We start from the raw sequence: 12,844 nt of genomic DNA on the forward strand, positions 1-12,844 counted from the left end.
CGTAGGTAGAATGAGTATCCTGACTTCACTAAGTTCCCATTTTCTAGGACTGTCTCAAGGGACAGTAGGACATCTGGTCTTCTTAATGAAGTAGCTGATCTGGAATCTGGGCTTAGTAAAACTAACTTCCCCCCCCCCCCCCCCCCCAAAAAAAAAAAAAAAAAAAAAAGACTTGAATCTAAGCAATTAATATGTCACCAAGAAGTATTTTAAGGAATAACATGCAAACTGACCTGGCAGGGAGAGTATTTTCCTTCTCCTTTCAAAAGGAATTCTGTTTTTCTTGAGAGCAAATTCAAACTAAATTACACTACCTGACTTTATATTCGGTGAATGTTCATATGCACAGTATTATCCACACTGTGACAACTCCATTAACTGAGATGCAAATACATTATTTATGCACTTAGTTCTACATGCCTTGTAAAGGCAAGCAAAATAATTAGAAGATAAGAACTCTGTAGTCACTTTATCCACAAAAAGAAATTTAATCAGATTTGCATTTTCCAAGTTGAATTTTCTCAAGCCTGATCTCAGCATTAAAGCGTTTGATCCTTCAAATTTAGCAGAAATTGGCTAACTCAGGGCTTAAGGATGACAAAGGAAAGGTGAATGCTTGATATTAAAAAGTGTCACTTCAGGTTTTTGGTTTCTTTTTTGTTGTTGTTGTTTTACTGCTCAAGTGCCTAGGGATTTGGAATCAAAATTTCATAAGGCCACAGCATCTATGTAATCTTTTAACCTAACAATGTTAGAAGCATAATGAAAATGGACTTCATGAGTATGTCATAGGTTTTGCTGTTGTTTTCAAACAGCAACCTCTGGAGGGCTGTTTTGGGGGTATTTTTTTGTTTTTTAAGTGAGGCTGATGAAGATGCACAGCTCCTGTGTCTTCAGCACCTGGACTGAAGCTACAGTGCTCTGCACAGCTCTGCGCAATGCTCTGCTCTTCCCGTCTCTGTGCAAGGCTGCCCAGTGGAGTTCAGCTTTAATATTAGTAAGACGGGGCTTGCCAACATGTGCTTGCTGAATGAGGTAGGTCTCCATTACCTCATTCTACATAACCCTTTCACAGATTTTATCCAACAAAGCTTCTGAAGATATATTTATCTTTAACCATGTGAGAAATCTCACTTACATTAACGATTGTGCAACGATGAAAAGTAAAAATAAAAATTATTAGTAGTCCGCTGACAATTATAAACCCTCTTCACTTCACTTCCCCCCTTTTTCTTAGGAACTCATTACTCCGATGTTTATTTTTACTTTTCTAAATCTAAGAGTGCAAAGCTAAAGGCAGAGTTATAAAAGCAGCTACAATCTGAATGGGTGGGTGGGTACAGGATCTTTACATATGTACATACGACATGATCCACAGTATGAATGCCACACCAGGCAGCACTAGTAGGACTGTTATAGCTCTGCTAGCTACCCAGTAAATCTGTACCAGGACAGTAAGGAAGGATTACGCAGCTTTGCAGCATAAAGCCTTATAAGAAGCTTTGAGAAACCATCATCATCCTCAATCTGCCACTCCTCTCTTCTCCCGACCCCTTCTCAAAAACTCTCTTGTCACCTCTCAGGTTTACCCGTTTCATTTTCCATGCCACTAGGTGCAGAAATCTCAAGATGTTTGTGGGGTTTGAGCCCCTGCAAGCAGCTGCAGGTTAATTCTATCTGTCTAATTGGGATAATGTAACCTCCAGAATGCAGCATGAATCACCTGTGTGAAAGAGAAGGCAGCGGGGGACACAGATGAGGATACAAGAATCCTTACAAGGAAATCAGGATGGTTTTCTGGAGATTTCTTTTGGAGTTACCTTCTGGCTGACAGCCCAGGCCAGAGGGAGAACGTTTCTGAACCTACAGCAAGAACTGCCCTTTGCTCAGAGTGAAAGGAGAGCTAACAGCTCCACCAATCCTCACAACTCACAGGTTTCTCTTGTACTTGCTTATGGGTATCCTGCCTTATGCTAGCAACTAACTCTATGTCAGATGCTACTGGTCCTGACCTCCCTGGGGTGGCCCATAGCTCAGGTCTCTGGAGAACAGAGCTGGTCCATGCAACTCCTGACCTCCAGCCTCTGTTTCTGCCAGCCCCAAGAGCTCTTCGGTGCCCCATCTAACCCCATTTCCCTTGACAGAGCATCTACAGTCTAATCTCTCTCCTCTGGAGATCAGATCAGCATCCACTGCAGCAGCAAAGCCTTAAGTCAGCATATCGTAAAGAAATATAAATGTTACCTCGACATTTTAGTGTACACAGTTAACATTTACATTTCACACCACCTCCTATGCAAAGTCCCTCTCTCCGTGCCATCAATATACCACTTCTCTTAACCCCTCCCCACCCAACACTAAGAGCCCCTTTTCTCAGGCAGGCCAACAAAACAGAAGATTTTTGGTGCTTCTGAGCCCAGCTACTATGGAGACAGAAGTGGTCAAAAACTGGTTAAAAACACAAAAATTAAAAGCAGACAAAATTCCCCAACCTTCAGAACATTGAAAACCCACCTGGGTCTTTCCCAAATACCCCAGAAATGCTTCAAGCCCACAATGAGATTCTACAGGCAATATTTCAGGGGCTACTTTCAACATTTGCTATGAAGCATCTTTTGATGCTCCAGATACATCATCCTAAGGGTTAATATACCAAAACAGGAAGGGAGGAAAAAAAAAAAAAAGCACAAAAGCTGTATAACTTCTTTCCAGGGTATGACAAACTCTCTCTGCGTCGTATTCCAAAGCGCGAGATGAGCAATTTCCATTCTTAAGCTCAGTAAAAATGGCATAAAAAAGTACTAACCCTGGGAACTGCTTGATTATTAGTTTATCGGATCAACATCAGCAAAACTGTCTTTTTATGTGCTGCTTACTTTCAAAAAAAACCTACCATGCATATTTCAGTTCTCCCTCTCCACACCCCACACCCTTCTGCTGCTGTCCAGCTGGAACACATCAAGGGTCTAGAAGCCAAGTCAAATGTTGACCCCACCCTCCTCCATCCATTTTAAGGCACCTTCAAAGCCAGTACACTGATCTAGTTCAGCTTAGCCAACAACACCAGCAAATCTGTTATTTAAGACTTCAGTGCTGGGTTTTTATAACTGCCCATTAATACAAGCTTTGATGTATGGTCAAAAAATCCAGCTGTAATGAGTTTCATCAGACTGTAGTAACCTTTCCTCAGAAGGTCTTTATTACTATACCTTCATAATCTTTGGTCCCAATACTGTTTTATAGCATCATTCTTACTGCACCGCCTGAAAAAACAACACTCAGCAACACTTAACACATCTCCTTCCTCAAAATTAAAACAAAGATCCATTAACAGTTTTCTAGAAGACAATTTTGCACCCACATTTTTAATAGGAGTTTGCTGGTAAGAGTATGCAGGCAATAGTTGTGTGAACCAGAAGAGAAACCAATTTTCCTGACAAAACCCTGCAGACAGGATACAAAAGGATTTTGTAAAAGGACAAACAACTTACTCTGTTGTTCCCCTTTGCAGGATGCAGCAAGGAGGAAAGAGGGAAAAAAAGAAATATTAGATACATTTATTTTGCATTCAGTCTAACTTGTACAGTTCTGGAAACAGCTCAAACCAAATGAATAACTGACTCGAACATTCACGGAAGCCTTTAGTTAGACAGCTTCCAGGGGAGCACAGGACATTCGCAAAGGATTTAAAACGTTCAGCGAAGTTGTAAATTCACGCTGTTTTTCAAAATTTCCTCTCTACACAAACATTCTGATTCCACTTTTGCTTCCTTCAGTGTAAATCAGGAGCAGCTCCAGGGAAGTCAGTGGACACGAACACAAGGGAGAAGAAAATGAGGCCTGAAATGATCTAGGGATGGGATGGAAGCCAGAGGGATTTTCGTGCGTTGGTAATACTGAACTTCCAGTACGCAAAGCAACCCACTAAACATGTCTGCTTACCCTTGCGTGACAGCCACTCCCTACGACATGCCAATGAATGGAAAGTTTCGCGATCCCATGCTTTTTAAAAAGCAAATATTGAACTTTTAGATTAGTAATAAAAATAAGGAGGAGATGGCATTAGGGGAAAGGGGAAAAGGAATGGACGGTGCTAGCAAGGTAGAGTGTGCAGAGCAAGTTACGACAAACATCTGTGCTATTATTTTTTTTTTAATTGTGAGTTTTGCCACGAGCTGGCATGAACAGTGTATATTATACAGTGGGAAGTCAGCCAAAATAAACACCAGCCTACAGTTGAGAAATACAGTCTGGAAAGGTTAGTCACAAAGTTGTAGTCATTTTTTAAAAAAGGAGGTTTTTGGATGCATCAGTCCAGAAACCCAGCAGTAAAGTCAGCTGGTAAATGGATATCCCGTTTCAAAGTGAATTGGCCACAGTGTGATTTATATCAAGCAAGCTGACTTGCATATGGGTTGGAAAAATAAAAACACTGATTCATTGCTATCCGGGTGGCTGTCAAAGCCCACGTCCTGACAAAAGCAAATCTCCCGGGGGAAGGAGGTGACTTGGCAAACTGCAAAAGAATTTGGGGGCTCATAGAGGAACACTGAGGGGTGATTAAAGATAGTTAATAAGAGAGTGAATACATGAACGTGAGTGTGCATCCCCATGTGCAGAGGGCCAGGGAAAGCAGGCAAAATGAAGCGAGGCAATGGAAGAATGGGGTGATATCTGGCCTTTAATTTCTAATATATTAATGAGATTTATTTAGGCAAAAAGAAAAATTAAAAATCAGCAACCATGGACTTAGCTTACAGATTAAATTAGTAATAGAGACTTCATATTAGCAGCAGTAAGTATTTAGCCCCATTACCACTGTAATCACACAATTTTAAGTAGCACTACTAAAAAACCAACAGAAAAATTAATATTCTTAGTTGAGAGATTTGCCCCTGGTGAGAATTCAGAACAAATCTCCTTAAGTCAGTGACAAGTTCCTACTTTTCCTGCCACTACAGAAGGAACCCAGCTAGGGGCAACTGCGTTGGGTTTTACATCAGCGTCCTTGTACGCAAGCAGCAGAACTGTTAATGAAAGCACACAGCTTAGCTTTCAAATTCCAGGCTGTGCACACTGCGCTGGCAGTTACAGAAAGCAGGCCAGTTTCACCACTGCAATACTCCAGGTTTACAGCACTATTAATCTATTTTTCATTTCTAAGCAGCAATTTTTCTACTTCTGGTGCCAAAGCCTTGGATACTCAAAGTTACCAGCTGTGACTCGCACATGAAAAAGAGCGAGAAGGTCAGTCTGGGAAGGGGCTAGGGTACCTCTTTGCCTTTTTAACTCCAGGATCGCAAAGCTGTGGGGAAGCGCTGAAGTAAATGCAAGTTGCTGCCATTTCCTGGCAGTCTCTTACATAAAAACACGGTCTCTAAATCTTCGAAGGAGAATAAAAGACGAGGGGAGTGGGGGGTGGGGGGTGTCTCTAAAACTATTTTATGTTGTCAGAGGAAGGTGTGAAACTGAGGAGTATGCACAGGATTTTAATGAAATGCTGCTGATTTTTATTTTAGTTCCACTGGAGCTTCTAAAGTGCCCTGGGCCTTGGAGCTTTTGCTTTGCAAAATTCAAAACTTCAACAGCAGACTTGCAGTCCACATTTGGACCTCTAGTCCTGTAGGAACAAAGTGCTTTGCAAGACTAGAATAGCATCAAGCGTCTTTCCTGAACAGCTTGATAGACTACTGGGTGAATTTCAAGCTACAGGGATTTGGAACAATAATATTCACTCTTTTTCTAATGTATAGATAATTCCAGCTCAAAGGAGAACTGAATTTTGACTCCCTTCTACTTTTGTCTTTCAAGGAAGTATCTCATCTTGTATCTAAGACTCCTTTGACTAACTTTAAACAAAACCAAGAATTCTTTATAAACGTATTTTAAACACAAAATAATTTTAGGGGGAAGGGAGAGACAGGAAGACAGAAGAGAATTTTAGAAATCCGACTAGTCTGTCTTGTTTAAAGATAAAGTAAAAGATATATGAATATGATAGACATGTCACAGAATACAAGATTAAACCAGAGGCAGCAACAGGCTTTTTTGACATCATTATTAAAACCTGAGCAAGGAAAAAAAAAAAAAATTACAGTATTTTGTTCCTAGTAATTGATTAGGTAACCTCTCTTAACTAATCCTTGTAAAATGACTTCTGATGGTCTTAGATAGGAACTGATCTACTGGGACAGGCAACATACTGAAGAGTTACTGAAATTTTTTAATATTTTTTTTTTTTAAAAAAGGTAAAGTATCAGATATCTGGTAGGTCTCCTGCTAAATTTGTATTTCAACTATTCTTTAAAAATCATCATCATCATTATCATCACTGTTTATTCCTATAATAATTGGAGAATCCAGCAGTTCAAGGATTCTCTGATTTATCTTTTGATGGTAGCCTTGGAACTTGGTATGAAGAGAGAAAGCTGAGGGTTGTTTGCGTAAATAGCAGCTGGAGGAGATGCAGACAGAATTACACTGGAAGCCATGGAGGTGTCACAAGAATTAGGGAAATAGGAGGAAGAGAAAGATGAAGAAATAGAAGACAGCACAAGACCCTGGACTCAAGGGACCTGGCCTTCCCATGGAAAACAAGCAGGAAGAAGAACAAATTCCGTCAAAATCAAAGCATCATTTCTCAGAACAGACCTTCCACTGAAGGAATCTAGCAGACCAGCAGACATACTGAAGAAAGGTGAACCATGCATTAGAGAAACTTTCAAAAGCTCAAATGACAGGTATTTTTGCTAGTCAGCCTTCTCTCTGGATACATCTCCTCAAACCTTCACTTGATATTAAACATCAAAATAACTAAGTCCAAAAAATGTGAAATGGTAGTTGGGCATATTCCGTTTCCTGACTTTCTGTCTTTTCTGTTAAATTAATAGAGGCTTTTTTACTGTATCCTGTTCAATTTGCTCCACACGATGATTAGCTGAGTAAAACTGCCTTTGGAAAGGTTTAGGATGTGTTTCATACACAAAAAACATGCAGTGAATCAGTAAAATAAATATACGTGATTGCCTGGAATGCTTCTGTCAGTTCTGTAATACAGAGCTTGAGGGAATAAACTCTTCAAAGCGCATCTTTACCTTAGAAGACATTAATAGAAACAACGAAGCTCAGGAAACCCCAAATCGCTCAATGTTTTTACTACACAGATCCAATGAATAACATTTCGGAAGGTTTGGTTTGTGTTTTGGTTTTGTTTTGGGTTTTTTTGTTGGTTTTTTTTTTTAATATTGAGGTTTGATGCACAAATTGATCTTAAAATATTTCATTATGAATATTTCAAAATTAGCACAGAAGAGTACGATGAAAAGGCTACCATTTCTTGAGATATCTGCAGACATCGTGTTTTCCCAGATGATACGATTTGTTTTTTCTGACTCAAACATAGCAGCTACTGGAAAACTAGTGAGCTGTTTAACTTACTGAGGATTTATCAGGATAGACACCGGCTCGTAGCAGAGATGCCTTCCAGCTATCCACCTCCTCTTGGGAGTCACAGGCTAGCTCAAGGAAACGGTAATCCTTGTAAACATTCCTAGAACAAAGAGCACCACATTGTAAAACTAGCATTTTACTACTCTGTATCGTGCATACAGCATTTTAAATTAAAAATCCTTTGGGATCAGAAATTACTTGGTAATTGTTTTGGACAACAGAGTTTATGGGACAGGTGCTTGTTTAACAATTACATGGAGTACTTAAAAATATCTTAGAATGCTACAGCAGAGCTCTGTAAATAATAATCATCTGCAAGCAGCGTGAAACTACTTAAAATCAATTTTCCAACTTTTGCCAAAATGGAGCACTTTTACAGAAAAAAGGCTGGTGCGATGCAGAGGACAAACACATATGACACGCCAACAAAACTGCATGTCTTATGACTGATTGCTGTTGTAACCAATAAATATCAAAATAATTAACGATGCAACTTTTTCCCATGTTAAGTCCTTTCAGTGCATTGTAAACGCTTTTTAGCTTTCAGACATCAGTAAAAGGGGAAAGAAAACAATGATAATCAGATATTTTAAACAAACAAAACAAACCTCTGATGTCTGCTGTCATAGTAAGAAAACTGGGACATATTTAAATAACACCTCTTGCAGGTAATTCATATAATTAGATAAATATAGGGAATCACTTAATGGAAGAAAAGAGAAAGAAGGAAAAATACATAATATGTAGGAAGGTGGTACTTGTAAATTCTCCAATAAACAGAACAGATTTTCCCCTTACGGTTTAGCCATTAGTTTCCGAATTCAAATTCTATGTACAGACCAGATCGCTGTAAATTTGTCAGCCAACAGTCTTTTTAGGAAAGGCCACAAGCTTAGCTGACAAAGGTTAGGAAACCACATTTTGCTAGATCTTAACAGTTGCACAAGAATCAATCTTCCATCGCAACCAGACTGTTTTCTTTCCTTAGCAAGCTACAGAGAAGGGGAGCGGGGGTGGGGAAGGGGGTTGATGGACATTACTTCACTTTCAAAGACAGCAATGACAAGGGGTCCTTTGGTTTCATTATGCAACTACAGAGGTCATTTCTGCCACATATTTTGAGGGGGGAAAAAATTGAATATACTATAGAACCAGGAAATAAAGCTATTACCGTCACTACCTAGACAAATTTCTTTAGCATTCAGGGACTGGTGGGATTTCACCGTCACACTGCCGGAATACAACCTACTTGATGTAATTCCCACTCACAGAAGTGCTTCTCCCTTCCCAACAATGTCACCAGACAGCTTCTAGCCTTGCTTTTTAGGGGTAGTCTCAGGAAACAGATAAAAAACAGGTAGAAAAATTGTAATTGAACAGTAAGCGTTCATGCCTGAGCATGAAGCAGCCATGACACCTAATCATTAAATTCTCAGCCGTGAAACCACAGTATGGCAACCAGAGTGTACCCACTTCTGAACAGAGGGAAATCAGGTATTTTTAGCAGGCTTATAGATTGCATTCAAAACGGCAAAGAATAAAGGACATACTCAGATTTCCTTACGTCGGTGACATAATTCTCACCAATTTCAATGGCTACATCTGAGCAGCCAGGCAGGCGTGCTCAGCACCAGGCTTGCGCTACTCCTTGCAAGCATCCAGATCGGAGATGCCACCGGAGTGTGCTTCAGTGCTGCTCAGGGCAGCACACCTGCGCTTCCCTCCCAGACAAAGCAACCCGCAAAGAGACAAAGAGACACTAAAGGGCCAGGTCCCATAGTTTAGGCAAAGCCACTGACAGTATGAAGAACTGGAAGCTCTATGGATGTTTTTATTAATTAGAAATTTAAAATTAAACCTTTTTCTTCCCTGACTCCAAATGTACTAATCCTGCCTTAAGGCAAATAATAGCCTGGATGACCTCATCAGATGCCATTATCTTGAACTGATGACAAAACACTTCAATTTTATTCAGTTTGCAGTATTGTGGAACTCCAAGTCAACATTTACTGAACAAAACAAAGAACTCAATAAAAAGAGAAGCAAAATAAAATCGCTAGAGAAAAAAATGCTTTAATTTATTGCTAGAAGAAACTTTTACTGAGATAAGTTTTTTTGGCTAAGTTAACTAAGCAGCTATAACTTTGAAGAAATAGGAAGCTGAAATGGTAAAAGGGTACTCTCAGAAAAGATGACTAAAAATAACAATAGAGCAAATAAAGGCTGTAAAACAGCGATAGGGAAGTTCCAAAAATACTTATCTGCAAGAGCAAAACAACATGACACCAGCTTGTGAAAACATTTTTTCAGGACTGTCATGTTATATATTAAACTTTTTGGCATTTTATGACTTGCTACATCAAGTGTAGCTGTAGGAGAAGGGACTTTAGCGAACCACATTGAACAGATGGGAGCTGGCAGTCCTGCATTCCTGTCTCCGTATCAAGACTTTTCCTAGGTCTAGGGACACCTTATGGCCAAGTGACTCACATCTCTGGCTCTCCGAGGCCCCTCTCCCAGTAGAATCTGAGAGCTCCACCATTTTAGTGTAGCTAATCTTACCCCACCACCACCACAAAGGAACATAGGTTTCAGCTTCACAGCATAAATGAGGAACTGAAGGACATATGCACTGAGCCAGAACTCACAGGAAGCTTACAGTAGGGTAGGTAAATGGATGCTTGCCTCCCAAATCAGCCTCCTTGCTACTAGACTTCCTTTGCCTTTCTTTCTTCCAGAAAGGCTGACAGGCACAGGAACTTTTCAAAGGAAAAAAAGCCAAAGTAACTTCTGAAAAGAGTGTGTCCTTTTTCTGTTACTAGTGGAATCTTACAAAAACACATTAACATGTTTTACTCATTAGGAATCCACTGGCATCGCATGGAAAGCTCTAAAAACGTTCTTGAAAACAATTCAGATTTTCTGTTTTGTTCTCTCTTCCACTTTTTAAAATTGCTGAAGAGATCAGCACAGAAACAGTTACTGCTCAATCCTCACCTGCTCACTCCATATGGAATACAGTGAGGTCATGTTCTCATTGTCATCTCTATAGCAGCTAAATGGGATGTTATACATCAAAGAGAATGACATAAGGCAGGATACCAAGAAGCAAAAGAGATGAACTCTCAATAGTACAAATCTTGTTGATATTCAGGCATCTTTAAATCTAAGGGACTGTAGAAACAAAACAGATACAATAAATGGGAGCATGCCTAGAAGTACAATTGGTGTGCAAAATTTCCCTTAAATATTTAACATTTTTTAAATGTGAACACACAAACAGGGAAGCTGTGTGCAAATACCACATCTACCTATGCTGGTTCCTCCTGTAGAGTGTCACCATTGTAATTTAATATCCTGCATGGTACATGAAAATATAGCAGCATTACTCGAAATTTACTTTTTTCCAGAGTGAAAAATACAAAAGCTTACCATTTGTTATCTACAGGTTTTATTATACTCTAAATAAATAAACGAACCTCAAAAACTGCATTCCAGAAAAACCACAATGCGATTGCTTATGGAGATCACCAGACAATTGGACTAAAAGTGTCATTTCTGATTCCAGAATGGTTCCACACTCAGGACATATCTTTCCTAGACCAGACCCACTACTTGAAAGTCCAGCAGACATTCAGCTGTAACTTTGCTTACCCAACAACTTCTTCACTTTACTATTATTTTTGTTTCCAGCATGCTGGATTTCTTTACCGCATATATTTCAGAGCCCAAAGTGAACTTTCTAATGCAGAAATTACCTTTACATTGTCCATAGGTCTTTCTTTAACCCCTCCAATCACAGAAGAATCCTAACATGAAAATGCAGGAATAGAGTAAGGTATTTGAAAATGCACAAGAGGAAACAGAAGTGCCAAATAAGTCTGAAGACTGAGATCAGCTGCGATTTCCTGAGATTCCTGTCCCACTAGTCGTGAAGCCTGGGCTGTCAACATTACATAGGGAAGGTTTGATTACCTATCAAACAGCAGAACTGTACAATCCAGTACCGACAGGTGAATAACACACAACTGAAAATCACAAAGAAAGAACTTCCTAGTTGCTTGCTTACAGTAGAGGCAATACCAGTAGTTTTCCCTCTACAGCAGCTGCACATAAAACCTGCTTACCATCTGAAAAAACTCAACTGTCAGATCTCAAGATGTATAGTATCTCTTGCAATTTCTTAATCCTAAGATAAGGTTAAATATTTATCTCCAACAAACCTGGAAAGATTTTAAGGGCAACCACTGTAGACACATTACAAACCCAGTTAATATGTGTGCATCTATATTAATGCATATCCACATATTAACCATAAGCATATACAGCTTTTAGATTGAGTTGGATCTGGAACATTTCAGTAGACAAAGATGTACTGTATGTGCATGTGATTCGGGAGCAGGGGGGAGCGGAGAAAATACAAACCAAGATTAAGTGAAGATGCATTTACTCTTGCCAATATGGGAGGAGACAGAACAGCAACTACAGAGCAGGAATATTAGTGAAATTTTTAGAATTGTGCCTATAAGCCACTTTAGTCCTGCAAAGAACACAAAACCATATTTAACTTAAGCAGTTGCACTGAAATGAGTGAAGCTACTCACAGACCGAAAGATAAAGGAATATCTTCTTTTACAGGGATTTCAAACAACTGTGCTTATCATCTTAAATGTTTGCGTTTTTTGTAAACTTCTGGTCTGTTTAATATGATGCAGGCAGAACTAAAATGAACACTAAAAACCTGGAACCAAATGCAAATTGGCCCAATTTTATTCCATGAAAAACACAAAATATTCCATTCTTAGATACTTTTTATTTGATTGAAAAAGAAATCATACAGAATATGGGTTTCATAAATAGTCACCTACAATAAAAAAGGGAGAAAAGAACAGAATCCAGGTACTCCAAATATACATGCACAATTGGGAAAGATAATCTTGGATGAAACTCCACTGTATGTTCTCTATTCAACCTGCAACTCCATCGTATACACGCTGCTTATTCAACCTTAGTCCACCATTTTAGACACCTGTAATTCCACAATGGCTGGTTTGAATATATGCACTATTTGTCATATAAGAAAGCTCTATTAGAAGCTCCACAAATCATATATTTTAAAGAAACAAAAATGACCATCTGCTCTGAGTTAACAGCAATGACTAACATTTTCTATCAAGGCATACCATTTCAGATCAGTCCAATGTGAATGCTAATTAAAATTAATTACACATGTCTCTGAAGATTTTTTTCTTAGTATCCAGAAAAACCAAAGAGACACTCTCTGAGACAATGTCATGAAATAATAGCACTTAAGGATTTTACCACCTAACTCATGCAAGCGGTCTCCCAGAAGTACAGGGATCTTTTCAAGTTCACATGCACCCATACACACATA

General features: G+C 39.2%; 1 protein-coding gene across 3 annotated transcripts in view; it reads right to left on the reverse strand.

The window, feature by feature from the left end:
* Window positions 1-12,844, reverse strand: part of DNM3 (dynamin 3) — a 182,143-nt gene that overhangs the window by 49,549 nt on the left and 119,750 nt on the right. For all 3 annotated transcript variants that reach the window (XM_087731920.1, XM_087731921.1, XM_087731922.1), the window contains exon 16: window positions 7,438-7,549. In XM_087731920.1, the coding sequence (XP_087588046.1) occupies window positions 7,438-7,549 (112 nt within the window). The remainder of the gene's footprint in view (window positions 1-7,437; window positions 7,550-12,844) is intronic.

The sequence above is a fragment of the Nipponia nippon genome, unplaced genomic scaffold, assembly GCF_047370975.1.
Source record: "Nipponia nippon isolate SJK-2023a ecotype South Korea unplaced genomic scaffold, ASM4737097v1 scaffold_5, whole genome shotgun sequence".
NCBI classification, from domain to species: Eukaryota; Metazoa; Chordata; class Aves; order Pelecaniformes; family Threskiornithidae; genus Nipponia; species Nipponia nippon.